Below are 23,557 nucleotides of genomic sequence, written 5' to 3' on the forward strand. Positions count from 1 at the left end.
ACCAAATGAATGACTGTCCATCTTTCCTAGGCCCTGGGGTCTGAGGCCCTGAAGCCAACTCCCCCCGCCCCCCTGCCCCATGTTTTCTCCCCCTCCCCCCGGCAAGGGTTGTCACACAAACCGGAGCCTTTGGAGACCGCCCCCTCCCCCGGAGAGAACCACCGGGGAAGGAGCGCAGCCTAATGGAAAGATCCCGGAGTCTGGACTTCAGGACGGCTGGGTCCTCGTCCCCGCTCCACTGCTTGTCCGCTGCCGTGACCTCGGGCCGGCCCCTTCCCTTCTCCGGGCCTCGGTCCCCTCCTCTGCCAAAGGGGCGATTCGGTCCCCCTTCTCCCTCCCGGGACCCCCGGGAGGAACCCGAGGATCTTTCGCCACCCTCGGCGCTTAGCGCGTAGTAAGCGCTTAACAAATACCACAGTTATTATTATTAATTACTGTTTTACTGATGCTGAAGATGAGAGGTGGTAGGGAGAGAATGCGGCCTTGTGAAAGAGCAGGAAATGTGGACGGTCCAGGGGTTGGGGGACCGCCCCCCCACCTGGGGAGGGGAGCTCCCCCCACGCCCGGCTCCTTCCCGGGGAGGGAGCCGGAAGTGAGGAGGAAAATACGGGAAGTGGCCTCGGGGAGGCCGGGGGGGAAGAGGGGCAGCATCTCCCCCAACCCTGCACTCACGCCTGCATCTCTTGAACGTCTTTATTGAAGTAAGTAAAGCCCCCTGCCCGAATAAAAGAACGGGCTGTCGGGTTCGGGGCTACGCCGGGGGGCGCGTGGGGGGTTGGGGAGGGGGGGACCGGTCGTCCGAGGTCGGGGAGGAGGGTGTCCGCGGGTTCGGGGGGGTCCCCGGCCTAACATTTGAAGCGGTCGGAGAATTTGGGGGAGACGGGCGTGGTGAGCGGCTGGTCGCTGGGCTTCACCTCCACGCTCCGGTACTTGCGGATGGGGTTGGCTCTGTGCACCTGTGGGCGTTGGGGGAGGGAGGTTGGGGGGGCGCGGGCCGGGGCTGAGGGGACCCTTCCCCCACCCCCCGGCGCCCCCTCCCTCCCCGGCTCCGGGGACTCACCGTGTCCTGCCTGAGCTTGGCCAGGGCCTCCCTCCTGTCGTCCTCCTGCCGTTGGCGCTCCTGCTCCTGCCGCTGGGCCCGCTGGGCCTCCAGCTCCGCCAACTGCTTCTCGAACTCCTGCCGCTCGCGGGCCCTCTTCTCCGTGGCCAGCTCGAAGCCGTCCTGGGCTACCGGGGTGGGGGCGGGGACAGACGGACCACGTTCGGTGCGGGGTCGGCAGACGGCCCGCGGTCGTGGGCGGCCACGGGTGCGATCCTCAGGGAGCCCTCCCCTCCTCCCAGCATCCTCTGCCACGACGTGATGAGAGAGACGCCCCGCTCCCCCTCTCGCCCCCTCCGAAGCCTCCGCTGGCCGGGGGCTCCCAGCCGGTCCCGGGGGCTCTTAGCCGACACGGAGGGGGCTTGGGGTCGGGGAGGAGGTGAGGGGCAGGGGGGCTAGCCCGCTCACCCGTGGCCAGTTTGCTGTCCTTCCTGGGGACGAAGGGTTCCTGGTGGATGATGACGTTCGGGCGGGCCTTGAAGCAGGCCGCCTCTTTCTGCTGCCTCAGGTCTTCTTCCAGCTGTGAGGGAGAGACAGAGACGGTGAGTGACGGAGCGAGAGAAAATGAGCGAGGGAGAGCGAGTGGGGGAGTGAAAGCAAGTGAGAGCGCGAGAGAGATAATGAGCAAGAGCAAAAGAGTGAGAGAGCAAGAAAGAGGGAGAGAGGAAGAGTGAGTGACCAAGAGTCAGAGCGAGAGAGTGCAAGAGTGTGAGACAGCAAGTGCGAGCGAGAGTGTGAGAGGGAGAGAAAAAGAGTGAGCAACAGTGAGAGCGAGAGATCAAGAGTGAGAGGAAGAACGAGAATGAGAACGAGTGAGCCAGAGTGAGAGAGCAGGAGTGTGAGAGACAGCAAAAGCGAGAGAGAACGAGAGAGAACGAGAGGGTGAGATCGAGAGTGCGCAAGGGTGAGAGAGAGCAAGAGAGACAGCAAGAGGGAGAGAGCAAGAATAAGCAAGAGTGCGAGAGCAAGAGTGACAGCGGGAGAGAGCGAGATCAAGAGAGTGCAAGAGTGGCAGAGAACGAGAGAGAGACCAAGAGAGAGCCCAAATGACAGAGCAAGAGAGAGAGCAAGACTGGGGGAGACGGCAAGAGTGAGCGAGAGAGAGGGCGAGAGGGAGAAAGTACGGGAGAGGAAGAGAGAGCGCGAGCCATTACGTGAAAGAGGGAAAACGAGCGAGCGAGCCAATCCGTCAGAGCCGAGGAGCCTCTGTACCGGCCTTCCCCACCCGCCCCGGGGCCGCCCCCCAGCCCCGGGGACCCCCGCGACCCCGGCCCGCCCCGGGCCCACCTGCTGCTTCCACGTCTCAGCCTTGAGGGCGCCCCGCTCGTCGGTGTGCAGGTGGAAGGGCTCCAACTGGGTGGCGGTCTTCACCTTCCTCTCGGGGAGGACCACCGTGTCGAAGGCCGGCAGGGGGTGGGCCTTAAACTTGGGCACCTGTTCCTGCGGGGGGCGGGCGGGCCGGGGTCACCGAAGTGGGACTTAACCGAGTGCGGTAGTTCGTTCGGATTTATTCATTCAATCGTATTTATTGAGCGCTTACTGTGTGCAGAGCACTGTACTAAGCGCTTGGAATGTACAATTTATTGAGCGCTTGCTCCGAGCCAAGCACCGGACGAAGCGCCTCGTTTGGGTAATCGATGGTTTCGGGTGGTCGTTGGGCGCTTGCTACGTGCCGAGCGCCGGACTGAGCGCTGTACTCTCTCAAGCGCTTAGCGTGGTGCTTCGCACTCGGTAAGCACTGAGTAAATATGCCTGAATAAATGAATGGATGGGGGAGATGTTATATAGTATAACACTATATATAGTATAGCCTATAATACTGTAATTATATTGTATAGTTTACTATAATTATACATTATAGTCTATTATAATACTATAATTATATATTATAGTCTGTTATAATACTAAGCACAGGCTAAATAAATTTAATTTCTTTATATTAATGTTGGTCTCCCCTTCTAGATAATTAGTAATAATAATTATGGGACTTGTTGAGGGCTTACTATGTGTCAAGCACCGTTCTAAGCGTTAAGGGAGATCCAAGCTCATCAGGACGGACACAGTCCGTGTCCCACAAGGGACTCCTCAGTCTTCATCCCCATTTTACGGACGAGGTCACCTAGGCCCAGGGAAGTGAAGGGAGCGGCCCAAGGTCATGCGGCAGACGTGGCGGAGCCGGGATTGAGGACCCAGGTCCTTCCGACTCCCAGGCCTGGGGCTCTACCCACTAGGCCTGATGCTTCTCTACTATAATTCATGTAAAAAATACTATGATTATATACATATATATATTTAAAAAGTATAAATATGCAAAATAAAGCACCTATTTATATTAACGACGGTCTCCCCTTCAAGAAGGTCAGCTCCTCCTGGGCCGGGAACGTGCTTGCCAACTCTGTTGGACTGGACTCCCCCCAAGCGCTTAGTCCGGTGCTCTGCCCACGGGGAGCGCTCAATAAATAGCACCGATGACGAAGAGGATGATGGCGAATAAAAGGGGAATCGGGCCACCCTGGTCAGAGGGGAGTCTCAAGTACCATGAGCGCGATCAACGGTGTCGATCACCCGTCTGCTGGATGCAGGGCATTGTACTGAGCGCTTGGGAGAGGACATCCCCCAGTTAGAAGACAAGATCCCCGCCCTTGAGGAGCTTCCAATCAACCGACCGTCTCCTTCTGGACAGATCCCACCGCCTCGACTCCGTCCTCGTCCCCCTCGACCCCTCAGCCGCCTTTGACCCCTGGACCGCCCCCTTCTCCCGGAAACGTCGTCCGGCCTCGGTTTCCCTGACCACGTCCCGGTTCTCCCTTCTCTCCGGCAACTCATTCTCCGTCTCTTTCGTGGACTCCTCCTCCTCCCCCGACCCCCTGACCGTGGACCGTCCCTCACGCCCGAGTGGGTAGAGCCCCGGGTCTGAGTCGGAAGGCCCTGAGTTCCAATCCCGGCTCTGCCACTTGTCTGCTGGGTGACCCTGGGCCAGTCATATCCCTTCTCTGGGCCTCGGTTCCTTCATCTGGAAAATGGGGATGGAGACTGTGAGCCCCACGTGGGACAGAGCCCGTGTCCAACCCCATTTGCTTGGTTCCACCCCAGTGCCTGGTACGGTTTCTGGCACACGGTAAGCGCTTAATAAATACCACCTCCTCCCGGCGCAGCTCCTCCATCATCTTCTCCTTGTGCAGCTGCCTCTGGCGGTCGCGGGCGTCGAAGGAGAAGGGGCGGACGTCCAGGCCCCGCGGCTCCGGGGCGGTGGGCTTGAAGGGCACCCCGTAATGGGGCACCGGGCGCGCTCTGAGGGGGGCTTCTTCCTCCTTCTGAAATCGGACGGGCCCCCTTAGCCCCTGCCCCCGCGCCCCATCCTCCCAACGCCTCCCCGGGGACCCCGGGGACGGTCGGAGATTAGAGGGGGCTGGGATGGGGACTGGGAGGTCCAGGACAGAGCCCCAGTGGGGGTTGGGTGGGGGGTTGTCTCTCTTCCTACTGGGGAGGGGGAAAGGGAAGACAAAATTCAGAATACTGAATCACACACACAAAACACAAAACAGAGAGACACACACACAGAGACAAAGATACAGAGACAGAGACCCCCTCAGACACACAGGGCCGGAGACCAAAGGGGCAGAGACCCCCTCAAGCACAACACAGAGACAGAGACCAGAGGGACAGAAAAGGGGGATGGAGACTGTGAGCCCCACATGGGTCAGGGCCCGTGTCCAATCCGACTGGCTTGGATCCACCCCAGCGCCTAGTACAGTGTCTGGCACATAGTAAGCTCTGAACAAATACCATCATTATTATTATTATTCCGGGAGAGACAGAGACACCGAGGATAGAGACACACTCAGACACACACGGGGACAGAGACACACAGAGACAGAGGCGACAGAGACACCCTCGGACAGACACAGAGACGACGACACCGGGGATAGAGACACTCTCAGACACACACAGAGACCGAGACCACACGGACGGAAACACACCCGGAGACCGAGACACCCTCAAGTCCCCACAGAGACAAAGACGCCGGGGACGGAGACACCCTCAGACACACACCGAGACAGAGACGCTCTCAGACCCACCCAGAGAGCGACGAAGCCCAGAGGGACCCCTCAGACGGTCACCGACGGAGTCCCCAGGCCCCACTCCCCACGAGGCAGACTCTCTCCCCAGCAGCCCCCCGCACCTCGTCCTCATCCCGAGTGATGCCCCTCATGCGGTTCTTCAGCGCGAAGGCGGGGGATTTGGGTACGGTGATGGGCAGCTGTCTCTTCTGGGGAACACCCTGGGGGGCGAAGGGAGGGGATGGCCCCGTTACCCCGGCTCCTCCCGCCCCCTCCGCCGGACCCCCTCCTGGGCCCACCCACCCTCCGCCCACGGCTCCGACCGCCGGGAGCCGGACGGCTCCTCGAGGGCAGGATCGTGTCCGCTGACCCTATTGGACTCTCCCCAGCGCTCAGCACAGAGCGGACTGCCGGCTCCCGGAGGGCGGGGATGGTGACTACCCACTCTCTGGAACGCTCCGAGGCGTTTTGCACAGCGCCCCGCACGCAGCAGACCGTCAGCTTCTCCGCGGCAGGGGCCCGTGACTACCTGCCATCCAGGCTGCTCCCGGGTGCCGAGCCCAGTGCTCTGCACACAGTGAAGGGGGAAGAGGGGGTGGCGAGTACTGACCACGACGTCCTCCAGGATCTTGGTGGGGCAGGGCCTGGGGTGGAACTCGAAAGCGGCCGCGTCCTCCTCCTCCTCCGCCAGCGGCTTCTTCCCCTCCCGCTCCTGGATCCTCCGCTCGATCTCCAAGTCGAAGGCCACGGGCTGGGTGGGGGGCTTGACGGGGGGCTTCTTGGGCAGGATCGGGCCTCCCTCCAAGATCCGGGGGTCCACCTCCCGGGCTTTGAATTTGTACCTGCCCGGGGTGGGGAGACGGAGGTGGAAATGCGGGCGCTTAATACGGCGCTCCACGTGCAGTAAGCGCTCAATAAATAGCGTCGATCGAAAGGCAGGCGACCCCGATGGGTCCCGGATGGGAAGAACCGGACTGGCGCCCGCCCCCCGCTCCGTTGGACTGTCCCAGGCGCTCAGTACAGCGCTCTGGAAAAGCTCAATAATAATGATGATGGCATTTGTTAAGTGCTTACAGGGCTGTTCTAAGCGCTGGGGTGGATACAAGGTCATAAGGTTGTCCCCCGTGGGGCTCAGTCCTCATCCTCATTTGACAGATGAGGTCACTGAGGTTCAGGGAAGTGAAGTGACTTGCCCAAAGTCACCCAGCCGACGAGCGGCGGAGCCGGGATTAGAACCCACGACCTCTGACTCCCAAGCCCGGCTTCTTGCCACTAAATACCGCTGATGGATCGAGAGACTGTCAGCTCGTTGCGGACGGGGAACGTGCTGACTATTGGACTCTCGCAAGCGCTCAGTCCAGGGCTCCGCACACAGTGCTCGACCAACACCGTCGACTGATTGATAGATAATAATGAGTAATAACGACGGTATCTGTTAAAAGCCCTTACTATGTGGCCGGCGCCGTACTAAGCGCCGGGGTGCATCCCAGCCAATCGAGTTGGACGCAGTCCCCGTCCCTCGTGGGGCTCGCGGTCTCCAACCCCTTTCTCCAGAGGAGGTCACCGAGACACAAGACGAGTGAGTTGCCCAAGGTCACGCAGCGGACAGGCGGAAGACCGTAAGCCCTCTGAGAGCAGGGATTGGGCGTAACTCTACTGGGCTCTCCCAGGCGCTCAGCCCGATGCTCCGCACACAGTGCTCCGCACACGGTGTTCGACAGATACCACCGACTGGATGGATAGATTCTAAGCCCTCTGAAGGCAGGGACTGTGTCTAACTCCACTGGATTCTCCCAAGAACGCTGCCGGTGGGGGGGGGGGGGGATTTTGGGGGGTCGCCCCGGCTTGGGGGGGCCGGGGGCCGGCGGGGAGGGTCTCGGGACTCACTGCTGCAGCTTCTCCAGCTCCTCGGCCTCGAGCTGGGCGGCGCTCTTGCAGGTGGGCGGCCTCAGGCGTCCCTTGGTCTGGAAGCTGGGGGTCCGGGGCTGGGTCAGCTTGGGGGCGTTCGGCTTCGGGGGTAACAGGACTGCAAGGCCCGGCAAGGGGGGAGAGACGTGCGGTCAGCCGCCGGGGAGAGACGTGGCGGCGGGGAGACGCGCGGTCGACGGGTCGGGGTGGGGGAGACCCGAGATCGTCCCGTCCGGGCCCGGCCCCCGCCACGCCCAAGGGGGCGGGGGGGAACAGGGACATCGTCACCGCATACTGTCCTCTCCCAAGCGCTCGGCACGGTGCTCTGCACGCAGTCGGCGCTCGGTAAGTACGACGGAAGGGATGAATAATAATAATCGGGGTATTTGTTAAGTGCTTACTACGTGCCAGGCACGGTATTAAGCGCCGGAGTGGATGCAAGCCAGTCGGGTCGGACGCGGTCCCCCGTGGGGCTCACCGTCTCCATCCCCATTTTCCAGAGGAGGGAACCGAGGCCCGGAGAAGTGACGTGGCTTGCCCAAGGTCACACAGCAGGCAAGCGGCGGAGCCGGAATTAGAACCTGTGACCTTCTGACTCCCAGGCCCGGGCTCTACCCACTACGCCGTGCTGATTCGGAATGGAGGGGGCATTTGTGAAGCGCTTACTGTGCACTCGGCAGCGTGTCGAACGCTGCGGGGGACGCAAGACAGACTGGTTTGGACCCGGCCCTAGCCCCACCGGCGACTCCCGGTCCAAGGGGGAGGGGGAACGGGTCAGCGGGAGGAACCGGGGGCCCAGAGAGGGTGGCGGCCGGTCTGAGGCCGCTCGGCGGGGACTTGGCACTTGTCCGTTGGGTGACCTCGGGCCGGTCACTTCACTTCTCTGGGCCTCGGTTCCCTCTTCCGTAGAATGGGGATGAGGACGGCAAACCCCACGGGGGACGGGGACTGGGTCCGACCCAATTTGCTCGTCTTTACCCCGGCGCTCAGTCCAGTGCTTGGCACGGAGTAAGAGCTTTACAGATACCACAGTTATTATGATTACGATCACTCTTGCCCTCAGGAGGGGGGGTGGGGGTAGGGGAAGGGGGCTCACCGTCGCCGTCCTTCTTGCTGCGGAGGTGGTAGCGGCTGGGGGTCCGCCGCTGGAAGGCCTCGACCTGCTGGGCCAGGGGCACGTAGCCCGGAGCCCCGCCGCCCCCCGCCGCCCCCTCCTCCAGCTGACGCTTCTTGCCCCGCGACAGGTTGAAAGGCTTCGGGACCGTGGGGCCTTTGCATCCCTGGACCTGCGGGAGACAGATCGGGGGGGGACGGGGAGGGGTCACGTGACGTGGCGGACCCCGACCTCCCACGGTACGGCCCGGTGCTGGGATCTCGGACTCCCTCGTCCGCCCGGGCCCGGCCTGGAAACGGGGGTCCGTCTGAGGGCCCACCCCCCTGCCCGGGCAACAGGGGAGGGGTCCGGCCTATACCCAGGGTCCACCCGGTGCCCCCTTCTCCAAACCAGAGGACAGGGGAGGGGTCCAGTCTGTACCCGGGGACCGCCCGGCGGCCCACCCCTTTCCGAGAGACGGAGACGGGGCCCAAACTATAACCAGGGTCCGCCCACCGGCCCACCCCTCGCCGGACAAGAGGCCTAGCCCGGAGCCACTGTCCACCCGGCAGCCCCCTCCTCGCCGGAGATGGAGCCCACCATCCTACCCATCACCGGACACGAGGCCTAGTCTTAACCGATGTCCGTTTGGCGGCCCCCTCCTCGTCGGAGACGGAGCCCATCTTACAACCGACGTCCGCCCGGCAGCCCACCCCCACCGGACGCGAGGCCTAGCCCGGAGCCGGCGTCCAGTCCACCCGGCGGCCTCCACCCCATATCCCTCCCCCGGGGGTCCCCCGCTTCCCCCGCCGGACTGACCGGGGACGGGGGGTGCTTCCTGAGGTGGGAGGGGAAGGTGGTCTCCCTGTAGGGCTCCTGGCTGTCGGCGGGGGGGGGGCTTGACGCGCTGGTCCGTGCAGAAGTGGAAATCCACCGTCTTGGTCACGTGCCCGGACGTCTTCTTCACCGGCTTCCCTGGGGGGCGGCGGGGAGGGCAGGTACACGTCACCGCCAGGAGCCCGTCCCCCGTGGGCTCACGGTCTCCATCCCCATTTTCCAGAGGAGGGAAGTGACCGGCCCGAGGTCACGCAGCAGAGGCCCGTGCTCTAACGGCTGTGCCACGCCGCTCCTCTAGACTGTCGGCTCGTGGCGGGCAGGGAACCTGTCCGCTATACTGTCCTCTCTCAAGGGCTCGGTACGGTGCTCGGCACGCAGCCGGCGCTCAAGAATACTGTCGACGGATCAATCGATCATTGGACTCTCCTAAGCACTCAGTACAGTGCTCTCCACAGCGTCGGCACTTAATAAATACTACCGACGGATTGACTGATGATTGGACTCTCCCGAGCACTCAGTACAGTTCTCTCCACAGTCAGCGCTCAATAAATACTAAATCGATGGACCGATTGATTATTGGACTCTCCCCGGCGCTCGGTCCAGCGTCTGCACACCGTCCGCTCTCAGTAAACGGGATCGATCGATGGATCGATCGGGAGCCGGGGGGAGGAGGGAGGTCTCACCCACTCCGGCCAGGGCGGCTTTGAGGGACTCCTCGTTCTTTCTCCTCATCTCCATCACCTCCTGCTGCATCCTCATCCTCGTCTCCAGTTCCTGCTCCTCCGTGCTCTTTACCACCTTCTTCCTGTAGCCGGCCGGGGAGGGGGCGACCGGGTGGGTGGGTGGGGACGGGACCCCTCCCTCCCCACCCCCAGAGAGCCCGGACGGTCGGGGGCGGGCCTTACTTCAAGAGAGGAGGCTCGCCCGTCTTGCCGCCTTGCGCGTTGCTTCCCGTCGATTTGCTTCTGCTGTTCGAGCTGGGGCGGGGGGCAGAATTAAAGGAAATTATTCGATTAAAAAAAAAAATACAAAATAAGGAAAGAGTCGCCGGGGGTCTCGAGCGCTTTCGTCGCCCCCGGTGGTCTCCCACCCGGCACCGCCGGGACGACCCCCGGGGAGTCCGGGAGGGTGAGGTGGGTGGGGGGACCGGGCCGGTGACCGTGTAGCTCCCCTCTCCAATTCCGTCGCCGGTGTCCGCACCCCCTCACCCTCGCGGACGAGAGGCCGGACCTCCGATGGTCCTCGGGGTGTGTGTTCGTGGGGTCTCCCGGGGCCGACCACCGGACCCCCACCCCCCTCGCCGAAGCCGGGTGCTGTTTTCAAACGGAGGCGGGGGAGGGGGGGCGAGCTCGTGGCGGACGCGGAATGCTCCCAAACGCTCAATCCGGTGCTCGGCACAAAGCAGTGCTCGGGACGGTGCCCTGCACCCAGGAGACCGGCAGCTTCTCGAGGGTGGGGACTGGGGCCTACCAACCGCTGGCCTGCGTCCAGTCCGATCTGCTTACGTCGGCGCTTAGTACAGTGCCTGGCACGTAGCAGACGGTAAGCTCCCTCTACACTGACAGCTCAATGTGGGCAGGGAACGCTTGTGTCTTTTATATCGTCGTGTTGTCCTCTCCCGATGGCTTAGAACAGTGCCCTGCACCCAACTGGGGCTCGATAAATACCACTGATAGGTTGGCTGGTAGTGAGCGCTTAAATATCATAAAAAAATACAACAAAAAGCCAAGGGTGGCCAGCTGGAGAGGGCAGAGGAGGTGAGGGGAAAAAAACCCCGGGGTTGCCAGTAGGAGAGGGCAGAAGGCGCCAGGGACACTTACATCTTCCTCTTCTTGGAGGGCGGCACCTGGTGATTGGCGTCAGGCGTGGCCCCGGGCCCGGCCGGGCAGCGCTGCCTCTCCGCTCTCTTCTGGGCCGACAGACGCTTCGACGTCCTAATAATAATAATGACGGTTTGTGCTAAGCGCTCCCTAGGTGCCGAGCACCGTTCTAAGCGCTGGGGGGGATGCAAAGTCATCAGGTGGTCCAAGGTGGGGCTCACGGGCTTTACCCCCATTTGACAGAGGAGGGAACTGAGGCCCAGAGAAGGGAAGTGACTGGCCTAAAGTCACGCAGCTGACAAGTGGCGGAGATGGGATTAGAACCCATGGCCTCCGACTCCCAAGCCCGGGGTCTTGCCACTAAGCCACACTGCTTCTCGGGGTCGGCGGGGGTGGGGGGGAGATAGGGAGGGATCAGAGCCCCAGAACCTCCCCCCCGGGCCACCCCCCCACCGCCAAACCCATCAGACCCGGGTGGGTTTTTCCCCACAATTCCTGCAGAGGAAGGGGGGGGGGGGGTCACACGCTTCCCCGGGCGTGGGCCGGAAGCTCCTGGTGGGCAGGGAACGTGTCTGCCGACTCCGTTCCGTGGACTCTCCCGAGCGCTTAGTGCCGAGCCCGGCCCTAAAGAGGCACAATAAATACAATCGATTGATTTTTCTCTAGACTGCCGGCTCGCCGTGGACGGGGAACGGGTCTACCGACTGTTCTACTGGACTCCCAAGCGCTCAGCCCAATGCTCTGCCCAGAGTAGATCGCCAGCTCCTTGAGGGCAGGACCGTGTCTATTCAGTCCACTCCCCGGCGCTCAGCACAGTGCTCTGTGCACAGTAACCCCTTGAGGGCCAGGACCGAGCCTACCGCCTCTGTCGTTCCTTCCCACTCCCCACCTCGGGCCCTCGGCGCTAGTGGGTAGAGCCCGGGCCTGGGATTTAAAAGGTCCTGGGTTCTAAGCCTAGCTCTGCCCATGTCTGCCGTGTGATCTTGGACCAGTCGCTTCATTTCTCTGGGCCTCAGTTCCCTCCTCTGTCAAATGGGGACGAAGACTACGAGTCCCATGCGGGACAGAGCCCGTGTCCGACCTGATGAGCTCGTATCTCCCCTAGCGTTTAGCACAGTGCCTGCCACATAGTAAGCGCTTAACAAGGACCATCATCATTATTATCGTTATTAGCCCGGATCGGGCCGGCCGGTGCCGAGCACCTCCCGGGGGCGGCCCCCGGGGTCCCCTCACCTCCGTGGCTGCACCCCGGGGCCGGGGACGTTCTTAGCCGTGACCCTCCAGGCCTCCAGCGAATCGCAGACATTTGTGAGGACTGGTCTGGACGCCACCGCCGCCTCCTTCTTCTTCTCAGCGAGGGGGACGTCCTCTACATGTGCACGATACAAGGGAGAAACGGGTCAGAGCGGGAACGGGGAGTTGGGGGAACGGCCCCTCTCGATTGTCAGCTCCTTGTGGGCAGGGAATGTTTCTGATCATTGTTGTATTGGACTCTCCGAGCGCTCAGTCCAGTGCTCTGCGCACAGCATGTTGATTTCTCTTCATGCCGGTCTCCCCCTCTCGACTGTCAGCTCCTTGTGGGCAGGGAATGTGTCTGTTTATTGTTCTACCGGACTCTCCCAAGCGCTTAGAACAGCGCTCTGCACACAGGACATTGATTTCTCTTCCTGCCCGTCTCCCCCGCGTCGACTGTCAGCTCCCGGTGGGCAGGGAACGTGTCTGCCAACTCTGCTGAACAGCACCCTCCCAACCGCTTAGCGCAGTGCTCTGCACACAGGAAGCGCTCGACAAATAGCACGAACGACGAGGACGAGACACGGTCCCTACGGGGGAAGAGAGACCGGGGGTTTTTCCTCCCCATATTTCCAGGCAAGGAAATGGAGCCCAAGTCACAAGTGCCACCGCGGCCGCTTTCTTGGGTCTCGGTTCGTCCGAGCCCGGGGGTGGGGGCGGGCCGGGGGGTGGGCTCGGGTTTGCCCCCTTGAGGGATTTCCCGGCGGACAGGCCCTTGTCAGCAGGCAGACAGGCGGGCCCGGGGGCCACCAGCCGCCACCGGGAAATCCGAGCTGGGGGCTCCGGGCGGGCGGGCGGGTGCGCCGGGTGGGGCGGCCGCTGCCGGGGGGGGGGGGGGGCCTGGGTTTATTTCCGGATTTCACCCGACTTCACCTAGGCCTGGCTGGCGGGCGGAGGGAGGAGGAAAAGGAGGAGGGAGGGGAGGAGGAAGAGGAGAGGAGGAGGAGGAAGAGGAGGAGGAAGAAGAGGAGGAAATGGAAGGAGGAGGAAGAAGAAGGAAGAGAAGTGGGAGGAGGACAGAAGGAGGAGGAGGAAGAGAAGGAATAGGAAGGAGGAAGAAGAACAAAGAGGAGTGGGAGGAGGAGGAGGAAGAAGGAAGGAGTGGGAGGAGGAAGAGGAGCAGGAAAAGGAGAGGAGGAGAAAGAGAAGTCAGTCAACTGCATTTACTGAGCGCTTACTTTGTGCAGAGCACTGTATTAAGCACATGGGCAAAGACAATAGAACAGACACATTCCCTGCCCACAACAAATTTAGTCTAGAGTGGAGGAAGACGAGGAGGAGGAGGAAGATGAGGAGGAGTAAGACGAGGAGGTCGAGGGGGAAAAAAAGGATGAGGACAAGGAGGAGCACCGGAAGAAGGGCTGGGCCCGGGGGAAAGACCCCAGGGTGCTCGGATGGAGTCCCGGCTCCGCCACGGCGACCCCGCCGTGCGGCCTTGGGCCGGTCGCTGCACCTCTCCGGGCCTCCGCCCCCTCATCCGTGCAACGGTCTCCCCCTCGGACGGCGTGAGCCCCGGGCCGGCGGACGGGGCGGTTCTGGGTCCGACCTGACTCCCTCCTGTCTGATGTTTCTCTTCGTGTCCGTCTCCCCCTCAAAACCGTCAGCTCCTCGTGGGCGGGGAACGTGTCCACCCACCCTGTCGTCTCAGACTCTCCCAGGCGCTCAGTACAGTGCTCCGCGCTCAATCAATCCCGCCGACGGATCGCTAGCCAACCGATCGGGGCGGGCAGGCCGGCGATCTCCCCCCGCCGCCCCGTTTCTTCGCCGGACAGACCGAGGCCCGGGCCGGGGTCCCTCGTGGACCGATCCCGCTGGGGTGGATTCGAACTCGCAGCTGGCGGGGGTCTCCTTACCCGACTTGAGCAGGGGGGTGACGATGGCTTGGGGGAGGTTTGCCGCCCTCAGGGGGGTCTTGGCCGTCGGGAGCCGGATGGCGGGCTGGGCCGGGGGGACGTTCTCCTGGTCGGCCTTCTGGTCTGTGCGGAGAAGCAGTGCCCCGCGCCCGCCGGTCAGGACCACCCCCCTCCCCAGACACCAGGAGCGGCCACAGAGTCACGGCGGCCACACCGCCGGCCCCCAGGGGCCCGAGCTCGAGGCGGCCGGTCCACTCCAGATGGGCCCAACCGTCCCCCTCCGGCCCGCGGGGTCCCCGGCCACCTACCGAACCACGTGTCGGCATGGTGTCCGTCGTCCTCGTCCAGGGCCGTGAAGTTGATGAAGGCGCTGGGGGCGTCGAAGGAATACGACTCCTCTCTCTGCGCCATCCTCGGCCCCGCCGCCGGCCTCCCTCTCAGCCGGCCTCCTCTCCTGTCAGCCTCCCTCTCCCGCAGCCTCCCTCTGATCCAGACGCTTGCCTGGAGAGAAACATTTCCGGATTGTAGACCCTCCGCCCCCAGGTAACACCGATTCCCCCTCCCCAACCCTCACCACAGCCCAGAGGCGCTTCCTACAGTGTCCAGCCCACAGGAAGACACCCCATACATACTCCTGGGGCACTGCTTACAGACTCCTGGAGGGCAAGGATGGTGTCTCCTAACTCCCGGACTCTCCCCAGAGCTCAGTACGGCGGCCACCCAGTAACCGCTCAATAAATACGATCCGATGGAACTTGCCCAAAGTCACCCGGCAACGAGTGGCGGAGCCGGGATGAGATCCCGCGTCCTCTGATTCCCAGGCCCGGGGGAGGGGGGCGGGTGGAACCACCAGGCAGCATTGCTTCTCTATCCCCCTCCATTTTACAGGTGAGGAAAGTGAGTCCCGGACAAGTGACCTGCCCAAGATCACACGGCAGACAAGCGGCGGAGCCGGGTCGAGAACCCAGCGCGGCCTAGCGGGTGGAGCCCCGGGCCCGGGAGTCGGATGGACCTGGATCCTCATCCCGGCTCTGCCCCTGGTCTGCCTGTGACCTTGGCCAAGTCACTTCACTGTGCCTCAGTTTCCTCCTCTGTAAAATGGGGGGTGAAGACTGTGAGCCCCAGGGAGGCAGGGACTATGTCCAACCTGCCCGGCCTGCCTCTAACCCAGCGGTTAGTACGGTGCCTGGCACACGGTAAGCGCTTAACAAAGACCATTTTTTAAAAAAGGTCCTTCTAACTCCCAGGCCCTCAAGGCTCTGGTTCGGATGAATCGGGGTATCGATCCGGCCCTTTCCGAGTGCCGAGCCCCGTCCTCAGCTACCGCGCCGAGCGCTGGGGAGAGATCCAGGATCGTGGAGTCGGACCCGACCCCCCGGGCCCACGCGGGGCAGGGGGGAGGGAGCGACCCCCGGGTCCTGATCCCGGCTCTGCCCCTTGCGGGCTGGGTGACCTTGGGCCCGTCACTTCACCGGGCAGGGTACGGGGTGGGGGGAGCATGGGAAACGGCGGGATTCTCAGGACCCCGGGGACCCAACTGAGTCACTGGGAGCCATTCCCAGGCTGGAATGCTTTGGAAAGGGTCCACGGGAGACAGGGAGGGGGAGGGGGAGGACCCGGAGGAGGAAGAGGAGGAGGAGGAAGAGGTCGAGGAGCAGAAAGAGGAGGAAAGCGAAGAGAAGGAAGAGGAGAAGGATGAGAGAGGAGGAGGGCGAAGAGGAGGAGGAGGAAGAGGTCGAGGTGGAGGAGGAGGAGGAAGAGGAGGAGGAGGTGGTGGAAGAGGAGGAGGAAGAGGAGGAGGAGGAGGAGGAGGAAGGGGTTGAGGTGGAGGAGGAGGGAGAGGAGGAGGAAGAGGAGGGCGAAGAGGAGGAAGAGGAAGAGGAGGAGGAAGAGGAGGAGGAAGAGGAGGAGGAAGAGGAGGAAGAGGAGGTGGTGGCAGCGCTCAATAAATATGACCAAAGGAATGAATGAATGAGAAGCAGGAGGAGGTGGAGGAGCAGGAGGGAGAACAGCGAATCGATCCTCATTTTACACTTGAGAAGACAGAGGCTCAGAGAATAATAATTATTATAATTCTGGTATTTGTTAGGCGCTTACTCTGTGGCAGGCACTGTACTAAGTGCCGGGGTGGAGAAAAGCAAGGCGGACCGGACCCGGTCCCTGTCCCACGTGGGGCTCACAGCCTCCACCCCCATTTTACAGGAAATAATAATAATAATGGTATTTGTTAAAAATGCATGATTTGGACCAAGCACTGTGCTGAGCACTGGGGGAGAGACAGTGAAATCAGGCCGGACACAGTCCCTGCCCTACCTGGGGTTCCCGGTCTAAGCGTTTAGTACAGTGCCTGGCACCTGATGAGCCTTTAACAGATACCAGAAAAAAAAAAAAAGGCAGGGAAAAGAACAGGGATTGGATCCCCATTTTACAGATGACAAAACTGAGGACCAAAGAATGATGATAATGATTAGTAATTGTATCTACCGAGCGCTTACTGTGTGCCAAGCACTGTACAAAGTGCTTGGGAGAGATGATGATGATGATAATAATGATAATGATGGTATTTGTTAAGCACTTACTATTTGCCAAGCGCTGTTCTAAGCGCTGGGGGAGACCTCATACGGACCAGGACAATGTTCCAGCTGATGACTTTGGGCTTTCCCCTCGGGACTGATCCGCTCCTAGCGGGCAGAGAACCTGGCTACCCGCTCCGTTCTAGTGGACTCTCCCGAGCGCTCAGTATAGTGCTCTGCACACAGGAAGCGCTCGATAAATACCACTGATATATTAATAGACCGTCAGCTCCTTGTGAGCTAGGAACGTGTCTACCCACTCTGATGTAGCGGACACTACATCAGAAGACTCTCCCGAGCGCTCGGTCCAGTGCCCTGCAGACAGTAAGCGCTCAGTAAGTAACACAGATTGTCCTCTAGATCGTGAGCTCCTTGTGGGCAGGGGATGTGTCTACCAACACTGCTGTATCGGACTCTCCCAGACGCTCGGTCCAAGGCTCTGCACAGGAAGCGCTCAATAAATACCACTGATATATTAATAGACCGTCAGCTCCTTGTGAGCTGGGAATGGGTCTACCCACTCTGATTCATTCGATCGTATTTATTGAGCGCTTACTGTGTGCAGAGCGCTGCACTAAGCGCTTGGAGTGTACAATTTGGCAACAGATAGAGACAATCCCTGCCCAACGACGGGCTCACGGTCTAAAAGACTCTGATGTAGTGGACTCTCCCAACTGCTCAGTCCAGTGCCCCGCGTGCAGTAAGTGCCCAATAAACACCATTGATAGATTAATAACAACGACGGCATTTGTTAAGCGCTTACTTTGTACAAAGCACTGTTCTAAGCACTGGGGGGGATACAAGGTCATCGGGTTGTCCGACGTGGGGCTCACAGTCTTCATGCCCATTTTCCAGATGAGGTCACTGAGGCCCAGAGAAGTGAAGCGACTGGCCCAAAGCCACACAGCTGACAAGCGGCGGAGCCGGGATTAGAACCCATGACTTCTGACTCTCCAGCCCGGCCTCTTGCCGCTGAGCCACTCAGCTCCTTGTGAGCCGGGAACGTGTCCACCGAATGTCGTACTGGACTCCCCGGAGCGTTCGGTCCAGTGCCCCGCACGCAGGAAACGCTCCAGAAATACCGGCCATTTCTGGGCGGTGGGCCGGCGGGCGGAGGGTGGTCCCCTGGCTTTTCCGAGTGGCGTCAGAGGGTTTGGGCGGAGGCGGGCCCCGGGATCGAGTTACGGGCTACGGGCCCGGGCTCGGATGGAGGGGCGGCTATTTGCTATTTTCGTCGGGCTCGGGGACGAAATGCTGACTGGATTTCCTTCTCCTCGGACTCGACGGAGAGAGAGAGAGGGGGTCCGGGCCCCCGCCGCCCCCAATTCATTCCTTTAATTAGCTTTATGGACTAATGACGGTGGTATTTGTTGAGCGCTTACTATGCGCCAAGCACCGTTCTAAGCGCTGAGACCGTTAAATCATTTGTCGCTCTTTCCACCTATCGCCCTGTGGATATATCTGTGCTTCACTTATTTATCATGAAATCTATTTCTCAGATCTAGTAAATCTATTTATTATTCGTCTATTTATTTATCGAGCAATATCTGTCTCCCCCTCTAGACCGTCAGCTCCTTGTGGGCGGGGAACGTGTCTGCTTATTGTTCTACTGGACTCTCCTAAGCGCTCAGTACAGTGCTTGGCACACGGGAAGTGCTCAAGAAATACAATTGAATGAATGATTTAGAATAGTTATTAAGCGCTTACTGTGCACCAGACGCCACTAAACACTGGAATAAATGAATTACAATTATTTATAGGATTTGTTAAGCGCTTACTATGGGCCAGATGCTGTACAAATCACTGGGATAAATTATTTACAATTGCTTATAGGATTTGTTAAGCGCTTACTGTGGGTCAGACACTGTATTAAGTGCTGGGGCATTTATAATTATTTATAGGATTTGTTAAGTGCCTACAATGTGCCAGACGCTGTACTAAGCACCGGGGCAAAGGATTTACAGGATTTGTTAAGTGCTTCATTCGATCATATTTACTGAGCGCTTACTGTGCGCAGAGCACCCGACTAGGCCCTTGGGAGAGGACACTAGAAGAATAGACATATTCCCTGCCCACAAAGCGCTTAGCATGTGCCAGACACTGTACTAAGCGCTGAGGTAAATTCACACTTATTTAGAGTCTATATTAAGTGCTTACCATGGGCCAGATGCTGAACTGAGCACTGGGCTAGATGTTTTATAATTATTCATAGTCTCTGTTAGGCGCTTATTACGTGCCAGACACTGTACTAAGCGCTGAGGTAAATTTATAATTATTTATAGCATTTATTAAGTGCTTACTACGGGTCAGACGCTGAACTGAGCACTGGGGTAGATGATCTATAATTAATCCTAGTACTCGTTAAGTGCCTATTACGTGCCAGAGACTGTATTAAGGGTTGGGGGGTAGATTATAATTTATAGGATTTAAGGGCTTACTATGTGCCAGACACTGAACTAAGTGCTGAGGTAAATTATTTACAATTATCTGTAGGGTCTGAGTCCGAGGTTGTGGGTTCTAATCCCGGATCCACCACTTGTCAGCTGTGTGACTTTGGGCAAGTCCCTTCGCTTCTCCGGGCCTCAGTGACCTCAATCTGGCAAATGGGGATGTAGACCGTGAGCCCCAAGGGGGACCACCTGATGACCTTGTATCAAGCCCAGCACTTAGAACGGTACTCGGCACATAGTAAGCGCTTACCAAATACCATCCTCGTTATTATTATTATTATTATTATTAAATACCACCGACGGACTGCTCGACTATCAGCTCCTCGTGGACCGGGGTGGGGGGCTCCCAACTCTGTTGTTCTGAACTCCCCCAAGCGCTTAGTAGAGTGCTCCGCCCACAGAAAACGTTCCATCCTGGGATTCGAACCCGTGACCTCCCGGCCTGGCAGGCCGGGGCGGGGGGGTGTCTTCCCGCCGGCGGGCCCCGCTCCTCCCTGAGCCGGACGCCGAAACCGGATCTGTTGACGGGGAGCCCGGGCCCTTGCCAGAACCCGGGGGCCGCGGCCGGGCCCCGGCCCAGCTCGGGGGTCCTGACAGTTGCCCCCGTCCGTCACCGCTGGGAAACCTGAGGCGGACCCGGCGGGTTTCATTTTCCCCCGTGACCCCGCGACCCGCCCGCGGCCTCTCACTCGGGTCCGCCTCCGGCCGGCGCGGAGCGCTGTACGGAGCGCTCCGGAGGCGTCGGTACGACGGTAAACGGACCCGTTCCCTGCCCACGAGGAGCTGACCGTCTAGAAGGGGAGGCCGACGTGACAGGAGTCGATATGGCGGGTACCGAGCACCGTACTGAGCGCTGGGGGAGTCCAATACAACGATAGGCAGATCCATTCCCCGCCCACCACGAGCTGCCAGGCTAGACGGGGAGACAGACATGAAGAGAAATGAATAGAGTGGGTGCAGAGCACTGGACTGAGCGCTGGGGAGAGTCCAATACGACAATATAATAGACCCATTCCCTGCCCGCAAGGAGCCGACGGTCTGGAGGGGGAGACGGACAGGAAGAGCAATCGATACGCTGTGGGCAGAGCACTACTGAGCGCTTGGGAGAGTCCAACAGAACAATACAATAGACTCATTCCGTGCCCACAAGGGGCTGACAATCTAGAGGGGGAAATGGACAGGAATAGAAATCAATGTCCTGCGTGCAGAGCACTGTACTGAGCACTGGGGAGAGTCCATACAACAGTATAATAGATCCACTCCCCGCCCACAAGGAGCCGACAGTCTAGAGGGGGAGGCGGACAGGAATAGAAATCAATATGCTGTGTGCAGAGCACTGTACTGAGCGCTTGGGAGAGTCCAAAAGATCACTAAACAGACGCATTCCCCGCCCACAATGAGCTCCCAGCTAGAGGACAAGCTGACAGTCTAGAGAAACACGCCTGCACTATTTACTGAGCACTTCCAGTGAGCTCAGCACTGTGCTGAGCGCTCTAAGCTCACCATGCACAGAAGATGCCCGTTCTATTGGACTCTCCCAAGAGCTTAATCCAGTACTCCGCACAGGCTCGTTGAGGGCAGGGACCGTGTCTGGTTATTGCTGTATCGGACTCTCCCAAGCGTTCAGGATGGCGCCGCGCACGTAGTAAGCGTTCAATAAGTACGATCGAATGAATCTGAAGCACTCGACAAATCCCACTGACGGATGGCTCGACTGTCGGTTCCCCGTGGGTAGAGAAGCGTATCTCCCGAGTCTGTTGGACTGGACTCTCCCAGGCGCTCAGTACAGCGCTCTGCCCACAGGAAACCCTCACTAAATACCACTGATGAACTGACAGACTGTCAGTTCCCCGTGGGCGGGCAACGTGTCTTCCGACGGTCGCACCGGACTCTCCCAAGCGCTCAGTACAGTGTTCTGCACACGGGAAGCGCTCGATAAATACCATCGACGGACTGGGGGAGACAGGACACGATCGGATCGGACGCAGGCCGGCGGGGGATTGGAAAACTGGGGATCCGATCCCCCTCCTTCGGCCTGCGAGCGCGAGGAAGAGGGGCCGGGTCCGACCTGACCGGGTCGCTTCTGCCCCGTGGGTTTAGCACAGTGCTTAGCAGAAAATGAAAAGGTGACGGTTAGTATTTCATCCCTCGTCCGCATCCCTCATTGATTTATTTCTCTTCCTGTCCGTCGGCTCCTTGTGGACAGGGAACGGATCTATTCTATCGTTCTACCGTCCTCTCCCAAGCGCTCAGTCCAGTGCCCTGCACACCGTGAGTGCTCAACAAATATGATTGACAGAGCGCTCAATAAATACCACCGATTTATTATGGACTCTCCCAAGGTCCCTGCCTTCATTCATTTATTCATTCGATGGTATTTATCGAGCGCTTACTGTGGGCAGAGCACTGGACTGAGCGGTTGGGAAGTACAATTCAGCGACATAGAGAGACGAGCCCTGCCCACCGCGGGCTCACAGTCTACAAGGGGCGAGGCAGGCATCCAAACAAGTCAACAGGCATCAATAGAAATCAATAGAATTATATATATGTAGTCTCTATATAGAATTATATAGGGAGAATATAGAATAGAATTTTGAATAATATAAAATAAATAGAATAATATATAATTTTATACACACACACACACACATCAGAACAAGTAAACAGGCATCAATAGAAATAAATAGAATTATAGATATGCACTCCGCACCCACTCTGAGCACTCAACCACCGACTGATTATCGGACACTCCCAAGTGCTCTGCACCCATTATAAATAATAAATAATGTCGGTATTTGTTAAGCGCTTACTATGTGCAGAGCACTGTACTAAGCGCTTGGGGGAGATACAGGGTCATCGGGTCGTCCCACGTGAGGCTCACAGTCTTCATCCCCATTTTCCAGATGAGGTAGCCGGGATTCGAACCCCTGCCCTCTGACTCCCAAGCCCGGCCTCTTTCCACTGAGCCACGAATATGCGCTCTCCAGAAATCCCACCGACGGAGTGATTATGGGATTCTTCCAAGCGCTCAGCACAGTGCCCTGCCCCAGTAGGAGCGCTCAGTCAGTACCACCGATTGAATGAATGAGGATGGGGCCCTCCCAAGCGCTCAGCACAGCGCTCTGCACCCAGTAGGAGCGCTCAGTCAGTACCACCGACTGAATGAATGAGGATGGGGCCCTCCCAAGCGCTCAGCACAGCGCTCTGCACCCAGTAGGAGCGCTCAGTAAGTACCACCCACTGAATGTGTGACGATGAGACCCTCCCAAGCGCTCAGCACAGCGCTCTGCACCCACTCTGAGCGCTCAACTACCACCGACTGAGTGAACGATGATGGGCCCTTCCCGAGCGTTCAGCACAGCGCTGTGCACCCACTCTGAGCGCTCAGTAAGTACCACCGATTGATTCATGGCTCATAGGGTCTTCCCAAGCGCTCCGCGCCCAGGGGAAGCGCTCCAAAGGACCACCGCCCGGGGGCGGGGGAAGCAAGGAACCGATGGATCGATGGATCGATCGATAGATTTGGGGGAGACTCACTTTTGGAGGCCGAGGCCGAGGCCGCGTCCTTCTTCGCGCTCCGCGCGCCACCCGTTGGAGATTTGAACGCGGCCTCCCGGGTCTGAACGGACCAATCAGAGCCAGGGGAGCCCCGCCGCGCCGCCTCCTGATTGGCCCGAGCGGGACCCGTCTCCGGGACCCGGATGGCGGAAGGCCGGGCCCCGCCGGGGATCCTGGGAAATGTAGTCCCAGCGGCCGCGCGGAGCTGCGGGGGCGGGACTGCGCGAGCCCGAAGGGAGCCGCGCGCGCCCGCTACGGATCGACCAATCGGCGCTCGAGAAGGGTTTGACGGGCGGGGGGGAGGCGGGGTTTGCGGGGGCGGAACTGCGCGAGCCCGACGGGGGCCGCGCCCGCGACGGGTCGACCAATCGGCGCCCGAGGAGGGCTTGAAGGGCGGGGCTGAAAAGCGCGAGCCCGACGGGGGCCGCGCCCGCGAGGGATCGACCAATCGGAGCCCGAGAAGGGTTTGACGGACAGGGCGGGGCGGGGCGTAGGGGGGCGGGGCAGCGCGAGCCGAAGGGCGAGGCCCGGTGCTCAGTAGTAGTACTACTAAGAATGATGATGGTCTTTGGGAAGCGTTTACTATAAAAATAATAATGTTGGTATTTGATAAGCGCTTACTATGTGCAGGGCACTGTTCTAAGCGCTGGGGGAGATACAGGGAAATCAGGTTGTCCCACGGGAGGCTCACAGTTCATCCCCATTTTACAGATGAGGTCACTGAGGCCCAGAGAAGCGAAGTGACTCGCCCACAGTCCCACAGCTGACAAGTGGCAGAGCCGGGATTCGAACCCATGACCGCTGACTCCCAAGCCCGGGCTCTTTCCACTTAGATGTGCCAAGCACTGTTCTAAGCGCTGGGGGAGATGCAAGGTCATCAGGTTTTCCCCGGGGGGCTCACAGCCTTCATCCCCATTTTGCAGATGAGGTCCCTGAGGCCCGGAGAAGGGAAGTGACTGACCCCAAGTCACCCAGCAGACGAGTGTCGGAGCCGGGATTCATTCATTCAGTC

At 59.9% G+C, this 23,557-nt stretch overlaps 1 protein-coding gene across 1 annotated transcript; it reads right to left on the bottom strand.

Moving 5' to 3' along the window:
• Positions 1 to 421: 421 nt before the first annotated feature.
• TPX2 (TPX2 microtubule nucleation factor) lies at positions 422 to 22,651 on the bottom strand. Its single transcript, XM_029049627.2, is given in 18 exon segments — positions 422 to 956; positions 1,061 to 1,227; positions 1,508 to 1,619; positions 2,387 to 2,539; positions 4,240 to 4,413; positions 5,283 to 5,381; positions 5,771 to 6,002; positions 7,048 to 7,186; positions 8,165 to 8,354; positions 8,981 to 9,038; positions 9,040 to 9,136; positions 9,682 to 9,803; positions 9,904 to 9,975; positions 10,819 to 10,932; positions 12,052 to 12,187; positions 13,965 to 14,087; positions 14,273 to 14,465; positions 22,525 to 22,651. Coding segments are annotated over 17 exon segments (2,202 nt in total). The 5' UTR covers positions 14,376 to 14,465; positions 22,525 to 22,651; the 3' UTR covers positions 422 to 845.
• Between the last annotated feature and the right edge of the window lie 906 nt (positions 22,652 to 23,557).

Source organism: Ornithorhynchus anatinus, chromosome 21 (assembly GCF_004115215.2).
Source record: "Ornithorhynchus anatinus isolate Pmale09 chromosome 21, mOrnAna1.pri.v4, whole genome shotgun sequence".
NCBI classification, from domain to species: domain Eukaryota; kingdom Metazoa; phylum Chordata; class Mammalia; order Monotremata; family Ornithorhynchidae; genus Ornithorhynchus; species Ornithorhynchus anatinus.